Source organism: Staurois parvus, unplaced genomic scaffold (assembly GCF_062004578.1).
Source record: "Staurois parvus isolate SC_StPar_1 unplaced genomic scaffold, SC_StPar_1.0 ptg000091l, whole genome shotgun sequence".
NCBI lineage: Eukaryota > Metazoa > Chordata > Amphibia > Anura > Ranidae > Staurois > Staurois parvus.
In genome coordinates, this window is record NW_028317887.1 from 5181979 (window position 1) to 5203317 (window position 21339).

Sequence of the window (21339 nt, forward strand, 5' to 3'; positions counted from 1 at the left end):
GCTGTTACAAGGGATAATTACATTCCTTGTGACAGTGATAAAAATTAAGCAGTGTAAAACATTTTAAAGCACTCCTGTCCTCACGTGCTTGTGCGCAAAGGTGAATGCATATGTAGGTTGCCTTGACATATTGGTGTTGCACCACGTGAGGTATCGCCGCGGACAGTATAGCAAGAGCAATAATGCCAGCACCAGACCTCCTGTGCAACTCTAAACTGGTAAGCTGTAAAAGTCTTTTAATTAATGCATCACCTATGGAGATTTTTTTGTAGGTACTGTAGTTTGTCACCATTCAATGGGCGTATGCAATTTTAAAACATGTTAGTTATCAATGTACTTGGTGTATTTCTAAAAATATTTTACCAAACAATTGAGTATTGTGTTTGTGCATCAAAACTCAATTGTATTATTTCCCCAAGTTGCTTGAAATACCACTGAATATTGTAATAAAAAATATGCAATAACCTCCTATTCTCTAGGTCCTCTGCTAAAAAAAAAAAAAATGTTTGGGGGTTCATTAGCAAAAAAAAACAAAAAACAAAAAAAACATAGGAGAGAATTGTCAGAACTGGCCCAGTATTCAAGAAGTTAAAGTGATACTTAGCCCTCCTATCCTTTGCTGCCGACAAATCTGAAATCCCAACCTCTGATTTGCAATTGTCATGGTGCTCCACATGTCAAGTTATGACAGCCATTTGATGGCTTGACAGTTTGGTTGAGGGAACAAGCAATAGTAACAGATTCGCGGCATGCTTTGGGGGAGTTTACTAAAACTGAGCAGACAGAAGCAGATTGGTTGCCATGCACTACTGTTCAGATTCTACCATTTGTTCAGTTACTCTTAAAATTAAAAGCTGTTGCCAAGCAATTATTCTTGCCCCTTGATGGCCACATAATATCTGGGTTCCGGGCCTTAGTCTCTTAAGCTGCTGGTGGCAGGAACAGAGGCTGCACACTTGCACATTGGCAACTTCCTTGATTCATGGTTAATGGAGGGTTCTTTGATCATTCAGCCAGTTGTGGCTAGAGCTCAAAGTTGCTTGCCCTTCTGCTGGGAGGGCTGGGAAAGAAGCAGGAAGGTGCCATTGACAGGGGACTGGCTCCACGACAGTCACCATAACTGCCAGTAAACAAGAATGTTTCGGAGGTCAGCAAAAGTAGCCATTTATTCCCCTGACAAGTTTAGTTTATGGTTTAGGTCACAAAGTCAGGCAGTTTACATGAAACATTAAATATACTTACAATTTTTCTCATCAGAGGCATCCAAGCAATCTGGGTTGTGATCACATATTTTGCTATTGGGGACACAGTTTAAGCCATCTTTACAAGGCTGAAAATCTTGGGGGCACTTTAGCTCTTCAAGACAATATGTACCATTCACCAGTCGATGAGTAAATGAACAACGACATGTGCGTCCTATAAGGTTTGGCAAACAAATTTGGCTACACCCACCGTTCTTTACAGAGCAGCCATTCCTTCCTGTAATGCAAGTAGATTTTACATAAGCAGAGTTTATATTTACTAGTTCTGTACATAAAATGCATAGGTAGATATCTGCCTATACTGTACATGTGTAAAGTGCAATAGTCAACATTCCTAGTCAACTAAGGTCCTCAGGCCAGATTACAATCAGCCAAAGCCTGCAGTTACACAACTTTGATGGCCTAAGCAGTCCCTTTCTGTTAAAATCACATTTTATCCTAACTTGGCTTAGAACATTGTGATATGTAAAGTAAGTGTCAGTAAATCAAGGACTAGTAAACTATGTACCATCTACGGATCAGAAAAAGAAAATTTGACGGCTAGCTATAAAAGCATCCACTTTACATGTGTCTTCTAGAGTCATGAGCCTTCTCTGCCTACTGGCAAGTCTTGAATGGTCAGGCTGTGCAAGCACATTTAGAAGTCTTGGGTAAGGCCTCCCTGTTTATCTCTGCCTTCTATAGTCAACATTCCTAGTCAACTAAGGTCCTTAGGCAAACCTGTTCTTTAATGGCCAGGCTGTGCATTTGGCACATTTTGTATATTTGCCCACTATAGGTTTTCTTCAGACCAGTACACAGTTGCACATTTGGCTTGTATGCAGAGACACTGGCATGTGTTGTACCTGAAGCACCAGGGACTAGGGCATTTTTCAAGGGTATAGACACTATCCATAAGCTTACATATTACTGTGTACCTTTGAAACATCTGCATTTCCCAGCCCTTTCTGAGCAGTTATTCGTGTAATTCCAGAACAAATACAAAAATGGCCATCCAGAAAAAGCTAACTCTGTAGTATTATTATTAGCTTTACAGACTCACCTTGTTGAGTCAGTCTGCCATAAACTTTTAGGTCTACCACCTTTTGCTCAACTTCCAAAAACCTTATTTCCTTTGCTTCCCCTTTGGTAAATGAAACACTTGTACCTAAAAAAAAAAAAAAAAAAAAAAAAAAATATAAAAAACTGAATTTCAAATATAGAAAATTATACAAAGATATTGAAAATGGAGGCTGGAAGTGTCTTCAAAATCCAATCTGACATGTTTAGGTCCACCATGGAAAAGCAAAGAATTTAAAAAAAAAGGTCCCATTATTATTATTATTATTATACAGTATTTATAAAGCGCCAATAGTTCGCTCAGCGCTGTACATTACAAAGGGGGACAGAACATGTGACAGAACAATACAAATACAATGTAAAACATGAGGGGATCGAGGGCCCTGCTCTTTCAAGCTTACAATCTAGGAACATCAGATGAGTGTTGCTTAATCCTGAAACTCATGTTAGCAACTCACTTACAACTCACTCCCCTCCCCCCCTACCACTGGTATGACAAAAACTAACCAAATGCCCTTTTTAGTTTACTGAAGCCATGTCTTAGGATGACTTCATGCTTTTATTTACTTCCTGTGGTCCTTCAGGTGTCCACATCACTACCTGCTTGATGTTTATACCTATTGGTGGAAGCAGCATTTTCAAGTGGCCAGATCCCCTCTTATAGGCTCCAGAGGAAAGTCATGGAGCTGTGAGGGGACCAGTGGCCAATATGCTAATGACCAGAAAATGTGTCTGGTCCTCAAGGCATATTAGCATGGCTCAGAGAAAATTTGACTTTAGCTGTAGCCAGGCAGCAGATCCTTTACACCCCCCCCCCTTAATCTCCCTGCCAGCTTACTGTGTAAACCGCCAACTGTACTGCGACAAGGGAGAGGGTAAGCGGCAGGTTGTCCAACTCACCACAGAATTTAATCACAAGAGGACTTTGTGGACTCTTCCACCTCTCTCCTGGCAACAGCAATGGGCCAATCAACAGTAAGAGAAAAAAAAGGTTTATGGAAAAAGTTTAGTCAGTGCTACCTGGGCAGAGTGCAACACGGGAGTGATATGACAGGATCATATTGAGGAGCTCCATTAAAGCAGAATTTTGCACCAGCTGAAGCCCACTGCCATGTGAGGGACAACCAGAAGCTACAGAGTGACCAGATTTACTGGAGGAACAAAGTTGCCTGCCAGAGTCATCACAGGCAACTTGTAGTGAGCGGATACCAGATCGGAGAGATCACGTCTGTCACTGGACCTGGTGAGGGGGCCCTTGTAGCCACTACTTCGTTCCTAAAAACTCAGTTTTTAATATTAATACCTTCAAGCTACCCCACAGCTCTAATACTGCCTGCAGGCCTTGACGTGCATTGTTTGGCCAGCTGAAGAGTCAGGACTAAAGACTGCCCCCTAACAGTTACTGCCAAAAGGTCCTTAGATACTGCATCCCAGCTAATCCCTTAGAGTAGTGTTCTTTATACTGAATTTAACATTTACTAATATGGTTTGCCAATTTACTAACTTACCCTCCCAATTCTAGTTCAGAGTATACAATTATAAACACTGTTAGATCTAATTTTGCCAATTTAACATGGTTATTACTCAGTCTATCAGCTGTGTGCTCATTTATGTTCAATTTGCCATTTATCCTAAAACCGTATCAATAGATTAAGAGCATTTACCACTAAAAACAGGTGTATTTACTGGTAGTAACCCACAGCCAGGTTAAAGATATTTTACACTTGTGTATTTATCCATGCTTGCAGTGGTTTTTAAGCCAACCAAGTGTGTCAAAGTGGCCGAGGTTGTTCTTAAGGCACAGAACAGAACCAAAAAGTTACCAAGTGGCTCCTTCAGGTGTGGCTCGCTAATCCATTAGACTGCAGGATGGCTTTGAAAAAAAATACTGACTGGGATCTGGAGTTGAGCTTTGCGCACAATCTGTTATGCACTTTCACAGCACGTCTAACTTGCTTCACAAAAAACTTAGGAGCTGCCTCTGTAGATTTTATTCTAAGTGTAGACTCTAGCATTTCCCTCACTACTTGGCAATTAGCCAACCTGGAACAAGAATGTGCTCATCAGGTATTGAGAACGACAAAATGAACATGGTTAATGGTTTACTAAAAGCATGGATGAAACGTTCCCAAACCTTAAATCTATATAGACTATCCTTTCACTAACTTGAAAAAGAAAATGTTAATTATAATATGCTTAAAGTAATGCAGTTACCAAGTCTGATGTCATTATACAGCATGTTTTTGTGAAGTATTTAAAATATGATACATACCATTAGCAAGAACAGTCCATAGCAAAAAACCCTCACCGGCAGTAAATAGATTTAGGTTATGTAGACCACTTTGTATCACTCTGTAATTTGATCCATCCATGTTAATTGATTCAATGGTACCATATACTACAAAAAAATTAAATTTTGTTTAATCAAAATTGCCTTAAAAATTAATCTTCACTAGTGATTTCCTCTCATATCAAAGGTTGTCTTATTTCACTAAATATTTGACCCTTGCATTTTGGATATCACATTGCCCTTTGAAAACCCACTAAAAAAAACAAAAAAAAAAAAACCACACACACACCCCTTCTTGAGCAGACCTTTAAACAAGCCTCTGTGCCCAATGACAGCTTGTTGGCATGCTGTGTAACCATGTTCCATTCAAATTATGCTACAATGTTTCCAGGAGACTGCAGTCACAGTGGTCCATGGATGTTAACGTTTCTGGATCATCAAAATGCGTACTTAAAATTAACTCCTCAGTACACACCCTTTGGCCCAAAGTACTGAATAGGACAACGGTTCTTCATATTGGACTGTTTGGCACTGCCACACAAGCAGCAAGTATTGGTTTGGTCAGTTCAAAGTTGCCCTTTTAGGGCTGATGCTGGCATGTTCTACATTGTGGCATTTTAAATCAAATCTGCAATTTGAACACTTGGGTGTCAAATTTCCTTAAATCCTTTGTGGCTGCCCTTAATATATAGTGTCTCTGCCTATCAATCTGAAGTAGAAAGTATGGGACTAACACACCAAGGAGCCCCAAAGCTTTATTCAGCAATCACATTGAAATGAAAACCGTTTCAGAGCCCCAGGCATGTAACTGATGAAGCTATGCGTGGTGTGCTGGTAACACCAATTTGGATGTCTTCAGTTTCCAGCCAGTGGTTGCTTTCGCACTCATTTATATTTACAGCCATTTATCAGAACATGTGCATTGTGAATATATTGTGCCCAATCTGAACATGTGTTAGGGTAGGGCGTTTTAAACTCCCAACCCCCAGCAATGTACACTGTATAGGGTCAAATGCAATTTGAGATTAACCAAAGGGAATTTTCAGGTTGAGGGATTCTCAGAAAGCAGCAAATTCTCAAAATTTCTAGTTCATCCTTTACAGCCAGCACATATGAGCTCTAATAAATGTGTGTGTTTGTGGGGGGGGGGGGGGGGAATAAGCTACCATTCAAATGTGTGTTTTAAAGCCCTACAAAAAGCATAAGACCTCATCAGAAGAGGGCAACTATGCAAATAGACATTGAGGCCCTCAGCTTTGAGGAAAGATTAGCTGAACTGAATGTATTCCTCCTTGAGACAAAGGTGGATATGATCACTAAGCATAAATACATGATCCATTTAGTGATGCTGGTACAAAGTTAATAACTTTATGATTATTGCAGAGAGCAAAGGGGCCCTCTGTGGGTACTCGGGAGGAAAAAGGATAACCTTTATATACAGAAAGGGTTCTTCATGGTAAGAAGAATGAAAATGTGACTTCGGCTACCTCATGAAATTAGTTCATTGTAAAAAAAAACAAAAAAACAAAAACAAAAAAAAAAAACCACACAACCTGGACACATCTAAAAATATAACTGGCAATAAGAATGTGTCACCACAACCACAAAAGTTAATCCAAGGAATCAGGAAGGATTTCCTGTTGGGGCAAATGGGACCATGCATTAAGGTTTTTTCCTTCCTCTGGAACAAATAGGGGTATAGGGTACTGTAAAGAGGTGGTTTAATTTTCTCTTGGTTAACTATGGACTTTTTTCAACCTGTAATACCTCAATGTGAATGGTAGACTAAATATGATGAAAGAATGATAAAATTTAAATTTTAGCAGATGGGTTTCTGAAAAAAAAACAAAAAAAAACAAAAAAAAAACCACAGTATTAAGGATGCAAAAGAACTAGGAACTCAAAGGTTTTGTCTAACAAGTTGCTAATTGTTTCAACACTGACCACATGTGATGCAAAGTACCAAGCAGAAGTTATAATTTGCCATTCCCCCCTCCTGTACACAAGAAATTTAGTGACGATCTTTTAATTACCACCAAATACCAGTGCAGGATACAGATCTCCGCTAAGCCATGGTAAAGAATAGTTCCTGAACACATCCATTTGGGACTGCCTGCTAGAACACTTGGGATACCCTTCCACAGCTGATTCTTATGACAGGAAAAACTAAGGATGTGTGAAAGGGCGGGTTTTAAACCCTATACTTTGGTCTCAAGTTGACAGATTGACAAAGTGGCAAGTGCTTTTATGGTTGCCAAGGCAACAGATCATACAAACACAAAATAATGCAACTTTTCTGAAAAATAGGTACAATATCTTATAAAAATGAGTTTAATAAAAATCAGTTTCTACTGAAAAACTTAACACAAATCAAAAAACTGGTAAACTTTACCTCTGTCTGCCCAATAAAGCCTAGTTCCAGAGTCTGTAAAGCTCAGTCCTACCACAAGTCTGCTTTTCACCCATAAAACTCTTTCGTGTGTTCCATCCATGTCAGCACATTCTATCTTTGAACTTTTGTTCAGAATTTCTGATCCAGCGTCAAAATAGCACATGATACCAATGGTTGGGTAGATAGCAAGGCAAATTGGTTGATATAGATCTTTAACCACCACAGTTTTGTACAAACCATTTAATGTAGCAACCTGAATGTATGGCTTAGATGTGCTAATCCAGAATATGTTTCTACTTATCCAGTCCACTGCAATGGAAGTAACACTGTCTTCAACATTCATTACTTTTTTCCAATCCGTAGATTCATGATCTTCAGTTTTTATTGAAGCTATGTAGCCCCCATTTTTTACAGCAAATACTAGTGTTCCATCTTTTAAAATGTAATCAAAGCATGAGAGCTGATTAGTATTGGTCAAAGACACAATTTGAGTTTTTGTTGCAGTCTTTTCATCCAGATACAGTTTGTGCAAGTCAACCTAATAAAATAAACAAAAAAAAAAACAAATAACTGTTCCTTTGACACAGATCATCAACCAGTCCAGCTGAATATTACATTTCTCCCCATTTTGGTTTTAAGGGGGGAGCCATTCTCTTCAGGACTACTGCCATGAGTACAGCACCCAACAGAAATAATTGCAGCAGCAGGTACATGCAGGAAGAGTACCTGGCATCAGGGGCGGACTGACCATTTGGAAACTCAGGCACTGCCCGAGGGCCCGGGGTTAGTAGGGGGCCCGATGAGATGCCCCTGGTACCTTTTTCATAGGCTTTGAATTTGGGCAAGGACACAGGGGCCCCATGATCCCCTATTGCCCGGGGGCCCCATGAGTTGTCAGTCCGCCCATGCCTGGCATGATACTGCTCTGGGCAATGTCAGTGAAAATCACTGACTCAAGGATAAAGATCAAATTTCTCCAGATGGGCTGCAATCAAAGAGGTAGAGGCATGCGTTAAAGTACAACTTGTACCAATAAAATGTAAATAACTAATGGCAGTAAACAATCTGCCGCCTTCTAGGATATACATCTCCAGACACTCACCAAATCCACAGCCTTGCCCTGCTATATGCAGTACACAACTCTGAAAAATACAAGTCTACACAGCATGGCCACAGGAACCACAGATAGTGTATGAACAGGTTGATATATATTTCACTCAGCACTTTGCCTTTAGGCTCATAACTACACAATTAAGCAAAATGTATCAAGGCATTCATACACAGCTGTTCAGTTGTGATTTATGATCTTTAACAAGCCTTTATCTGTCAACATGCTACATAGACTTGCACACAATAGTTGTTGATCCTGCCAAAAATGCAAACAGCTTCTGTTCTGTTTTGTAGGTTAACAGTGCTTTTGCTGACTAGACTACAAAAAAGGCAGAGCGCACCAGTTGTGGTCACAAGATTTTTCAAGATCAAACGGGTTTGAGGTTTTTGTATTTAGAAGTCCAAAAAGGTGCAAATAAGTTCACTTTATGCTTTACATTCACTTTCACAGGAGGTAAATATCACCAGTTTCAGTCATAGGTTTTGAAAATGACAGGGAAGATGATCACTTGATGACAGTATTTTACATATATTATGCTTCCATAGGCTCTTCAAGTATTTTACCTTAATAAAGAGAAGTGTTTTACCGATGGGTGAACCATATATTGCCCAAATGTTGTATATGCGAAACACCATTACAAAAAATTTCTGACCTATAGACCAACATGCAAACTTGCAGCCATGTGTACATACCTTATATAGGCTGGAATGGCCTATATAAGGGCAGAAGCGTCATGGCGTCTTATTACATCACCCTGAGGAAGCCACGTGACCCTGTGGCGTAATGCGTAGGGGAGGGGCTCTGACGTCACGACGCCACTATCAGCGGAACGGCGAGTACTGTCTTTGTGCGAGGGCACACATTTTAAAAAACGCTTTGTATTGCTCTGTGGAATGTGAGTTTGCATTTTTCTGGAGACGCATTAAAACCTTTCTATAAAGGATAAAGCACCATGTGGGAATTTTTCTTTTTCATGGCTTAAATCGGAGGAGTAAAGGGGAGGAAGAGGAGATAGACCCCAAACAACACGAGGGGAGATATCTATATCCATCCAGCCCTCACAACTCAGAAGGAATTGGGAGGCCATCTAGTGGAAGGAAAGTAACACCACAATTGGGAGGCCATCTAGTGGAAGGAAAGTAACACCACAATTGGGAGGCCATCTAGTGGAAGGAAAGTAACACCACAATTGGGAGGCCATCTAGTGGAAGGAAAGTAACACCACAGTCTACCTCAACAGCAATAGACTTTCCATATATCTGCATAGATTGGGACGATTATATCTCATCTAAGCTAAGGATCAGCAGTATACAGTTCTAATCCCCACTTTAGGTTGCACAAGTGAAGTGATTATAACATATTATTTGCACAGTTTTATCATTATTTATTTTTCCATACCCATTCGGTTATTGCACTTTATCATATATATATATATATATTTTTTATATGTAACTGCTTTGGGCAATATTTGCATTTTTGCACATGCACATTTTTTGCATACACACATCACTGTGCAAGAAGGTTTCTTTGCTCACTTGATTTGTTTCATTTTAATATCATGTTTATATAATTTAAATACATTATTTCTTCACATTTTTTAGTTATTTATAATTAATTATAGCACTGGGAGTGTTTTAAATCCAATTTAAATTATATCGCCATGAGTTAATATTTATTTATTTAGATTTATTTATTTTATTTACACACAAGTATATATTATATATCACTAAACACCCTTTGAGGAGCGCGACACATTCAGTATTTTATTTGTCATGTGTACATACCTGCTTAATGGTGGTGGACACTCTTTTTTGAAGGACAGGCCATTTTCACCACTTGGTCTTAGAACCATTTTTTTTGTTTCTTCTAAAGCACCTCCTACATTTTGATATTCTAACATGTATTAAATAAGGCTCAACTTCTAAAGTACACACCTGGTAAACAGATCCTGGCATAATCATCACCAAAAATGATACATCTCTTAAAGGATCACAATCTGCCATACTGCTTGAAATCATATGTCCTCTGGGACACCAACAGCTTCCTCGCAATGAAGGGCCAATGAGGCAAACATGTGAGCACTTGAGTTTTTGGCAGGGGCTTGCTATTCTTTGCTGTAGCACCTCATGCATAACCTAAAACCATGAGGGGGAAAAAAAAAAAAAAAGTTTAAATAACTTGTAAGTGCACAAAATTACAGTATATGCCTAAATTTTTTTTTTTTTTTTTTAAGTCCAATTACCAATTTCCAAAGGAAACATTCTCCAGTATAACCAATGGGGATTTCTTGTAACTAATTTGGCTGGTACATGTGCAAAATTTCAATGTTGGAGCAGGAAAACCCCAATGCCAGTGTGCTCTTTGAATGTAATAAGGGCATATCTTGGCTGGCAAGATGTTACAGCAGCCTTGTAGCATCTCGTCTCAGGAATGATCAAATTTTATGTACTTGTCAATTTGTCTCATTGCAAAGTCTTCTAAAAATGCAAGTTGTAACTGCTGAAAAAGCAGCCCATTTATTGATGGGCATTTGGTATGTTTATTATAGGTAGTTATTAAGAGGTTGTTAATTAAGTTATCGTGTCAACCAATGTTTGGTTTCCATTCAGTAGCCAAAAAAAGGCATTCAAAAAAGGGGGGTTTGTGAAAAGAGATTCACAGAAAAGCGGCTACATTATGAACAGACCGTGACACTCAGAAAATTTTCCAAAAATTATGCTTTATTACACAGATATAAATATGACATATGGGCATTCGCCCTGGTTTACCATCACCTCAGTATGAGACAATAACACACAGACCTAAAACCATATAAAATGACATCAAGACCGGTCTAAATGTATGTGCAACAGAAAAAGTGACTGCAAGAGTCTAATATCTCTGTAGTACAAACACATAGGTAAACACTTCCCTAAAGAGGTGTATCCAAAAATTATACCATAGGTATACCATAATATTAAATAATGAATTTACACCAATATCATAATGGTAAATCCCGAACAGGGAATCCAAAAATTATACTATGGATATACGTATATCACATGTATGAAATGCAGTAAGCACAATAAGCGTAAAGAGGGGAACAGTAAGCCTCAGGCCTGTTTGGAAAAAGACATAAATGTCAAATATATGATGTAATACATTCCTGTGCCGGCACACGTGGTTGGGGCCCGTTCATCTGTTATGTGAACAGCTGTATCATAAAGCTCTTGAATGGAAATAAGCCCCATTTATTCCCAGGATGGGAGAAAAGGTGCAGATTGCAGCACTCTGCTTGAAATGTCGTCTTCACCACTGTATGTGGACTACACACCACCCTTTGTAGGAAAAGCAAGACATATCCCAAGGAATCTTCTGTCTGTTGAGCTATATGCGGTATGTCCTGTATCCTACACAAAGCACCATAATGTCCCCATCCTGTAGTGAAACAAATAATGTGGGAAGTCACTGACAGAGCTTGCACTCAATAAGATATGTAGGTCATATTGATCACAGAGGACCGTATATCTAATGTCCTGTAACAATCCACTCACCACCTGTGCCGTGGATAAAGGGAATGAAAGAAATGTCCTTCATGGATATTGCCAAACACGGCCACAGAGGCCCAGGAACCACCGCTGACATCCGCCGATATACCGCGGGTTCCAGCCCCCTCTCAGCGCCTGTGCTGCTCACGCTTGCCTCATGGCATGTGAAGATGGCTTCCTCCTTATGGGTCAGCGTGCGTTCCACCTAGTGCGCATGACCGGAAGTGACGTATCTGACGTATGACGTCAACGCGTTTCGCCGATGGGCGTATCTCACTCAGCTTCGTCAGGACCAATTGATGTCATTTTATATGGTTTTAGGTCTGTGTGTTATTGTCTCATACTGAGGTGATGGTAAACCAGGGCGAATGCCCATATGTCATATTTATATCTGTGTAATAAAGCATAATTTTTGGAAAATTTTCTGAGTGTCACGGTCTGTTCATAATGTAGCCGCTTTTCTGTGAATCTCTTTTCACAAACCCCCCTTTTTTGAATGCAATTGGTATGTTCCCTGTTCCCCCCCCCCCCTCTTAGTCCACCCCCTGGTTAGTCATATCCTGTCCCCCCCCCCCCCCCCCCCTTAGTCCACCCCCTGGTTAGTCATATCCAGTCTCTTGATGCTCCAAGTTGGCTTTGTCTTAAAGCTGAGTAAAGAAGTCCTTTATCGAGAGTTGGGAGGCTAACAGAAATACTTTAAGACAATCTTGTATATTTTCAAGCCAGAAAAAATTGCATCGGATTCCATCTTTTTTGGCACTGCCTGTGGACCTTCTAGAGTCAAGTTGTCATACTGTTGCATAATGGGCCCCAGGAGGAAAGTCTTTTGTATAAAAAGACACATATGAAAAATGGGTCCTAGGAGGCACATCTTTTGTATAAAAGCATCATCTGAAAGAACACTGGCTTCCATGCCATCTTTGCTTTTAAATCTAATTCCAGAATTCAGGATGTTCTTTCAAAGTATTATGTCTGACATGCTTTAATTGCCTCTTACCTGCCATATAAGGAAATGTGGGCGGTGGCTCTCATATGACGTCCCACTCTAACCGCAGTGATCGGTGATCCGCTATGTCCTAGGGACACAGCGTACCACCGATCAGCGGAAAGAACCAATGACTTCGGCTCTGTCATGTGATCAGCTGTATCCAATCACAGCTAATTTTCATGTAAATAAGGAAATGCAAGTTATCACTTTCCTCTCCTCACGAGCTGTCACGCTGACAGCATGTGTGGAGAGGAGAGCCAGTAATCGGCATTCATCAGAGGGTACATCTACACTGATCATCAGGACATTGATGATCAGTGTAGCCCCATCAGTGCCCGTCAGTGATGCCTGTCAATGCCCAGTGATGCCCATCAGGGCTCACCAGTGATGCCCATCAGTGCCGCCTCATTAATTCACATCAGCGAAGGAGAAAAATTACTCCTTTACAAAATTTTACAACAGAAGCTAAGAAAAGGTTTTCCAAATTCAGTTTTTGGTTTGTTTAGCAAACAAACAGCAGCGGTGATTAAATACCACCAAAAGAAAGCTATGTCACAAAATAATTTCATATGGGTACAGTGTTGCAAGACCGCGCAATTGTCAAAGTGTGAGAGCACTGAAAGCTGAAAATTGGCCTGGGCAGGAAGGGGGTGAAAGTGCCCGGTAGACAAGTGGTTAAAAATGTCATTGGCAATGTTAATTTCCAGATTCTGTTTACCCTATAGACCTGTAATATTGCTTGTCAGTTAAGCTAATCATCAACCTTGCCAGTTTTACAACATTTGCATTACAAATACAGCCTCTATTGTCAGAGCAGAGCATTTTTAGTACCTTGAGTCCATATGGCTGACCACGTCGTTTTATTAAGACAGACAAATCTTTGCCAGTTTTCTTATTTATCCTTTGCACTGTTCGTGTCTTCATTTCAGACCAGTAAATATCATCCTCAAACACAGTTAGAGCAAATGGACTTTGAATGCTGCTTATTTTCATCACCTAAGAGAAAGGAGTTATAAGTACAATTTTTATTTTATTACCAAATTGCAAAAGATATTTAAAAATAAGCACCTTTATATCTGTGCCATCCAAGCTGGCTGAACCAATGGAGTGAAATTTATCATCAGACCAGTAAATTCTCCAGCTCACAAGGTCAAGAGCCAATCCTGTTGGCCAACCAAGTTGTTTAGCGACTAAAATTTTCCTTTGGCTCCCATCCATTCCAGCTTGTTCAATTTGAGGCTCTGCTCCAATCTCAGACCAATACATTAATCTGCATTTGACAAACGATTTTAAAACAAAACCAGTAAAACAAGAAAGGTCATAAAAAGATCAGAATTTAAACATTAAAAATTCTAATTAAAAAAATTAAAGTAGTTTTTAACCAATGCTACTGCACATAAACTGCAGCTGTGCCAAAATAGGAAAGCTCGTTCAGTTTACATTAGCCCAGTTGTAAGTAATCCAGTAGGTAGGCTGTGCCCCTTATATATATTTGAAAGCTCAATTTTAAAATGTGTGTAGGCAGGTTGAAAACGGCTTCGTTCGTTAGGTACTGGTCCAGGCTGGGTTGGGAAAGGGTCAAGTTAACTGCTCGCAGTGCGTGGGCTTTTTGTGACATCAGCTGACTCACCTGTGATATAAATTGGGGAAAGGCTGAGGTCCAAGAGTTCTGCCCTGGCCTAAAAGTGCCCCAGTTCCTGCGTTAGGAAATGTTGGAATTGTGTTGCACTTTGTATACACCAGCCCCATTATGCACCCCTTTGGAACTTTCAGTAGTTTGAATAACTTCAGACAAGGCTTAGGAAAAAAATGACAGAAGCTGGACCCATTTAAGCACTAGAGGGGTGTGACATTATATAGCATTACAGTAGCAAACAAGTACATGAAAAAATTAACAAGGCTGTTGCCAAGGGCAACTAGTTCATAATGGAAGTTTACAAGGCAACCAGTTGAGGTGTGGTACCTTTTGCCAACTAAGGTAGCCCCTAGTAGCAAGGGGGGCACCATCTGGTCTCCCTCGACAGCGTACCGTCTCTTGTGGCAACTGGGAGCAGACCAGAGCTACAGAGGCCCCACCAACAGTATGGGAGAGGAAGAGTTTAACATAGAACATGCATGAGACCCATGCTATATATGCCCAGTAGGGTTTCATTCTGTTACTGGGAGAGAGATCACATACGGTGGCTGGTGGGTGCAGCGTGGTTCAGGCCCACTGACCCCAACGTAACATGTAAATCAGTGGAAGTAGAGCTATGGGACAATGCCTAGAGAGATTAGCAGACACTGCAAGTAGTATGAAACAGAGTTCCTTTTCAAAGTCAGTACACTGAATTATGACGACTCAGCACATGACTGCAGTTCCCACCCTAGCCATGGGCATTGGTGAGCATGCTTTTGAGGCAAGGTACCGCTAGTGTATGAGCATGTTAGGCACTGCCCACAACATGGTGTAGTCAGAGCAATTTTAAATTATAGGAAGCCCTGTTTTTAAAGCTCCTCCCCACGCAACTCGCCTACTCCCCCTTCCCCATGTAGACTGGAGTATCTTTTGTTAAGTATTGTGAAACATACTTGGAGCAAAACATGCAGGGCAAAACAATTTAAATGCTTACTTTACCCTTTCATCTCTCCAGTGGCATAATTTTGGAATGGAGAGCAAACATATGTTACTTCCTAGTATGACCTGATTTACGCCAAGTGACAGTAAAGTGCTCAGTGATTGGGGTTGATTTACTAAAGAAAATTGAAACTTTCCTTGCAAAGTTAAACTAATTTGCGCCAGAGCTTTTTGAACGAGGTGAAGCTCATCCTTCCACATAAATCTCACTGCATTCAAATATCCCTTGCAAAAGGCAACTTCCTTTGCAAAGTAAACAGCCTTTTTTCTTATGTCATAGGTGGGAAAGTCCTTTTAGCTTCTACTGCAGTAGACAGCTGTCTTTCACAGTCATTGATGGCTGAACAAAGTTGTAGGGGGAAAAAAAAAAAAAAAAAAAAAAGCACATGCTTCTGGGAAGAGCTCTTTAAAATGAGTTTTGAAAATGGCAAATTCTCTTTAAAGAATTCTAGGTATGATTTATTTTTACATGATTACATTGGTCCAAGCTGCATCAATGTAACTATGTATATACCATACCTGGCCAATGCCCCTGGAAACTGTAAATCACTACATGTGATCTCCACTTGCATTCAGGTCCTGTACCGTGTGGCCAACCTGATGCATTGTGAACATGTTTCACTGACCACTCAGCATGGGCTCCAATAAGGAAACACTGACTGGACGTGGAAAAGCAGTGGGGAGATCATGTTATGCTCTGCACCTCGTTCAATCAGAATGATTTCTATTCAGAAAATGCAGAGCATTTATAAAAAAAGACACCCATGTTGAGCTGCTGAAATCCTGTATTCACAATGCATGAGGGCAGCCACCTGGCATGGGACACTGAAGAAAAAAAACAAAACAAAAAAGCACTGAAGTAGTTGTGATTTCCAGCTTCTAGTGGCATGAGTCAGGTGTGCTACATACATATTTACATTGCTGTCAAACTGGACCAATGTAACTATGTAAAAATATACAACTGGAATTTTTATAGACTTTTGTAATTACTTGCTGAAATCCTTCTAAAAAAATGTAATTGCAATATATTGTAAGTTCATTCCTGGTGTAGTAATAGAAGACATGTTTTTAAGCCATTTTGAACTAACCCACTAAGAGGTTGCAGGACCAAAGAACGTGGTTGATCCAAGTGTGCATCAAGAACCACTACATATTCTGGAAACCCCTTCCAAGTTCCATTCAGTGCTGTCGCAAGAATTTTCCCTGCCATTCCATCTGTCCAGTACAGATTGCGACCAACCCAGTCAACAGCTATGCAATCTGATTTAATTCCTGAAGTACAAAAACAAAAAAAAAAAAAAACATTAAAAAAACTGCTGCTCTCCAATAATAATACAAACACATTTCATACTCCAACCTTTAACAAGAGTTCCTTTGGTTTTTGTATTCAAGGTTATCCATGTGATGCTTTCTGCATTAAGGTCCATCCAGAAGACTTTCTGCTCTATTAAATCATAGTCCAGTGAGAAGATCATGGAACTCCTATCGGTAGAGGTCAGAATGTCCTCCTCTAATGTCCACATCTTGTACAAAATTAGATTAGATTGAACCGATACCAGCAAGACAGGCTCTGTACCTAAACAAGGAGATGGACAAATGGTATTGTTAATATGAGAAATGCAGAGCAACGCACTTAGATTTATGGTGAAAGTGGTATTGCATTGTAGACGTTCTACTGCAACCTTCATATACTTTAAAGGCACTTGGCATCAACATTCTGCCTCAGCCCAATTTCAACCCAACACAACATAGAACTGCCGCTTTTTTCACATTCTAAAAGGCTCCCAGTTTACTTTGTTTGGTGAAAGTGTTAAGGGCTTAGTCTAAAGTATACAAATTGTGTTTCATTGGAATACAGTGTTCATGCATTTTTGTGAAAGGACTACACCCTCAGTATTCAGCAGATATAGTCAAGCAGTAGATGAGTGTTTATAAGTTTGTAGCTGCATCCAAGGGTAACCTCCATGTCTTCTCAAAAATAAAGGCACAGAGGTCCAGTGGCGGACCTACCAATTTGTGTTCGATGGAAAATGTCAATCGAGTGCTATGCTATGCCAGGCAGTGGGCACAGGGCCCACTAGACGACGTTGGGCCCCCAGGCCACCCTCATGAAGTCAGTTTCTGATCGCTTAGACATTCACACAGGTGACCTGCTGGAGGTCATTTTGTAGGGCTCATACTGTTCCTCTTTGCACAAAAGGAGCAGATACCGGTCCTGCTGATGGATTAAGGACCTTCTACTGCCCTGTCTAGCTCTCCTAGAGTAACTGCCTGTCTCCTGGAATCTCCATGATCTTGAGACTGTGCTGGGAGACACAGCAAACCTGGCAATGGCACTTATTGATGTGCCATCCTGGAGGAGTTTGACTGCCTGTGCAACCTCTGTAGGGTCAAGGTTTTGCCCCCCTCATGCTACACTTACCCTAGCCAAATGCAAAACTAGTGAGAGTCAGAAAAGATTAGTAGGAAAAAAAAAAAAAAAAAAAAAAATAGATCAGTGGTCTCTTCCTGTAAAGCCACCCCTGTTTTGGGGATAGTCACATTGCCCATTTAGTGTACCTGTTCATTTCAAGAACACCAAAAGCAACTGAAACGGATTAACCCCTGTACTACTGACCAGATCAATATCCCGGGAGTTCAATTTACTTGATCCCAAAAAAAAAAAAAAAAAAAAAAAAAAAAAAAAAAAAAAGAAGAAGCGCTTTCAGCAGTGTGTACATATATCATTTTTTTAATTTATGCATTTTGTACACTGCTCAAACAAGACCACTTTTTACACGTTTGAGATGCAATTTAAGTCTGAAGTAGCTTGAACAAAGCAACTTAATACCCAATCCAATTAGCATTTATTGATTTTAGAAGCTAGTCTTTTATTTGTATGCTAATGAACTGATTCATGAATTTCAAAACAGACAATGATGCTGGCAGGGTTTACGGGGTAGAGGAAGTCTTCGAAACAGATGTGGACAGTGGTAGCTTTGCAGGACTCTGGTGGAGGTGATTCAAGTACGGTTCTTAGGTGGAGGCGGGGTAGGCGTACATTATTCATACCAATTTGCCGAGACGTTTAGCTTGTGCATTTGTATATTGCATACACGGTTTGTGATGTATTGTAGGCTTGAATTGGTTTTCCTACAATTGTATGTACAACATTTAGTTTAGTAGGTTTTTATGCTTCCTTGCTTTTACTTCCAATAACATTAAACAAAGGCAAAAAACACCTTTCCAGTACACAGCTGAATGAGTGGAAGGAGGGAAATTTCCTCCTATTCCAGTCCTCAGGTTACAATTCATACAACCTTGCAAGAAGATCACAATGCTCTGCAGACCACGTAGTGAAAGCACCCTATAATCATATGTACATTTTTCCAAGAAAAATATAATCAAAATTATAAAAATAAAAGCAATGCTGACAAAAACCATTGTTTTTCATAATAAAAAGGTCACAGTTAAGTCCAAAATCAGAGGTTTAGAGGGTTTCAGCTAAGCATGAGAAACTGCCTGCGAATTGATGCATGTTAACTATGACTGGACCAGTGCAGAGCTAATGGCAGACCTCTTCCCAAGTTGGCTTGTTCATTTGTCATCTAGTAAATATGTCAACTTAAAATGTTGTGGAATCAAGGATGAAAGCAATTGGACAAATGAATGTGATTTTTAAGCTGATTGCATAGTATGTAGAGCAATTGATCAATTTTGAATTTACCATTTGTGTAGAAATAACTTCTCATAAATTAATGTTTATGGACACAAAAAAAAAAAAAAAAAAAAAAAAAGGTAATAACAGGTCAACAGGGAGATGCTAGTTTGCAGGATTACAGAAATTCACAATATCAAAACTTTAAGCATAAGACAGGCTCAGGTTAGGTCTATATAAATCTATGTAACAAGAGCTCTCACTTTAGATTCCTTTACCTGTTACTTTGCACTTTTGGCCATCATTCTGTAAGAAATATCCAGGATGACACACGCAGTTATAGGTTCCATTTCGGTTTACACAAGACTGGCTGCATGGTGGAGGATCAAACTCTTTGCATTCGTTTATATCAATGCAGACACTCATATCATTGCTTAGTCGGAAGCCTCCATCACACATGCATTTCTGAAAAGAAAGTTTAATCAGTTTTTTTTAACCATTAAAAAAAAAGTCACGTCAGATGAAGCAGGGATCACCAAACAGGCACCTAATTGTGGTACTTTTGCCATATATTCAACATTCATTAGATCACTTAAATCGTGGTGAAAGCCTTTAACTACCAGGTGCATTTTGAATTTGTGTGAAGGTGTGCTAAATATAAATCTAATGAATACCTAAAAATAATATAAGGTATGCAAGTCCTTTATAATGTGCATTTACAGCCAAAACATACTCTGAGTGTGGATGGATAAGAACTCCAGTCAGGTCATGCACCTGGGGAGGAGGAGCCTGAACATGGTGGCTGTGGGGAGCAAGCGGCACTAGCTCCTTGCTAGGTCCCGCTTCCCGACCTCCCCAGTGACCCTCAGTAGGAACCGACTCACCGGAGTCTGGAGGGCCGTGGAGCAGAGCCCAGAGAGCCGGAGATGGGAGCTGGACGGAGGCTGCAGTGATGCACCGGTTCCCCCGGCGCTACACGAGAGAGAGATCCGAGCGGCTGGGAGGTGAGGTGACGTTGCGGGAGCACGTGACCAGCCAGAGGATCTCTGGGGGAAAGAAGCCGGCCGGCGTCCTGATGTGACCAGGAGACCCACCCTGCTTCCCTGGGACGAATTCCAATGAGAAAAAGGGAATTAAAAAAAAAAAAAAAAAAAAAAAAAAGGCACCGCATTGGAAACCCAGAGGCATCCCCCCCACGACTGAGCTGCTGTGAAAGCCCTCCACTCAAGCTCGGAGCCACCATCCTGAGAAGAGAAGGGTGAGTGAAAGCTGTTGGGGGCTTATTGCGTAGTGGACCCCTGAGTGACATAGGGGATCAAGGGGTGAAGGAGGGGAGGGGAGGATTCCCAGGGTTTAGAAGAGAAGAGGCCCAGGTGTCCTAGGAGAGCAAAACATAAGGAAAAATAGCAAGCCTGTCTGGTTCACAAAGCATAAAGGAGCGGTATAACCCCATCTTGAGAATATAGAAGAAAAAAGATATACAGAGGATATGAAGAATAAAGGTCCTAAGGGAGCAGGGCTCAAAGGGTCTCAAACAGGCACAATAAAGAAATTTACATCACATGGAAATATTACGCCAGAAAGGGCCCAAGGCGCAAGTGCAAAAGGGGAAATGGACACTAGCTCAGGAAATAGTCCTAGATTATCATCATTGGGTATGAATAGCAGCTGTAGCCAACAAATAGCGGATGGCTTGGGAAAAAAAGAATTTGACGGTGAACTACAAGTACCAAATAAGGAGATGATAGAAATGTTTCAAAGTTTGGAGAAACCGATAAAACATGAAATGACAGCTATTCGAAATGATTTGGGGCATCTGCTATCGAGAATGGAAGAAACAGAGGAGAAAGTTAAAACCCAGGCCCAAAACAGATAATCTAAGGAAAAAAATAACCCATTTGGAGAATACTCAGAAAAAATTGACCTATAGGATGGAAGTTCAAGTAAATAAAGAAAGGTGTAACCTTAGAATACGAGGAATTCCAGAGTCTGCAAAAGGGGAAACATATGAACTAGTTAATAAAATTTTAAACTTTATAAAGAGACAGACCTGAAACAGACGGGATCAAACTAGATTGAGTGTTTAGAATAGGAAAGTTCAAACAGGCTACTGAAAAGGAAAGACCAAGAGATATAATTGTCCAGTTCCAAAAATTTGGGGTCAAAGATGAGATATGGAAGAAGATCAAGGGAAGATCATTAATTAAGTATAGAGATTTGACTATCCAAATTTATGCAGACTTAACATCAGAGACCCTATGGAGAAGGAGATCCCCGAGACCCCTGTTGGAGCAAATGAGAAAACAGAATGTGCAGTATAGATTGGGTACCTCTGCATCTCTAATTGGCTGGAAAAATGGGGTTACAGCTTATTTGAGATTTCCGGAGGAAATGAGATTTTTGTGATAGACTGGACTTGCAAAGAATGGAGATAGCTGGGTGGGAAGAAGAAGAAA

At 40.3% G+C, this 21339-nt stretch overlaps 1 protein-coding gene across 1 annotated transcript in view; it reads right to left on the reverse strand.

Moving 5' to 3' along the window:
* LOC149468191 (low-density lipoprotein receptor-related protein 2-like) overlaps positions 1-21339 on the reverse strand; it is a 106244-nt gene that overhangs the window by 15777 nt on the left and 69128 nt on the right. The window contains exons 22-31 of the mRNA XM_089670599.1: positions 19162-19348; positions 16604-16822; positions 16335-16518; positions 13698-13899; positions 13461-13625; positions 10049-10249; positions 7004-7541; positions 4594-4719; positions 2305-2409; positions 1243-1479 (exon numbers count right to left, since the gene is read on the reverse strand). Of these exons, the coding sequence (XP_089526725.1) occupies positions 1243-1479; positions 2305-2409; positions 4594-4719; positions 7004-7541; positions 10049-10249; positions 13461-13625; positions 13698-13899; positions 16335-16518; positions 16604-16822; positions 19162-19348 (2164 nt within the window). The remainder of the gene's footprint in view (positions 1-1242; positions 1480-2304; positions 2410-4593; positions 4720-7003; positions 7542-10048; positions 10250-13460; positions 13626-13697; positions 13900-16334; positions 16519-16603; positions 16823-19161; positions 19349-21339) is intronic.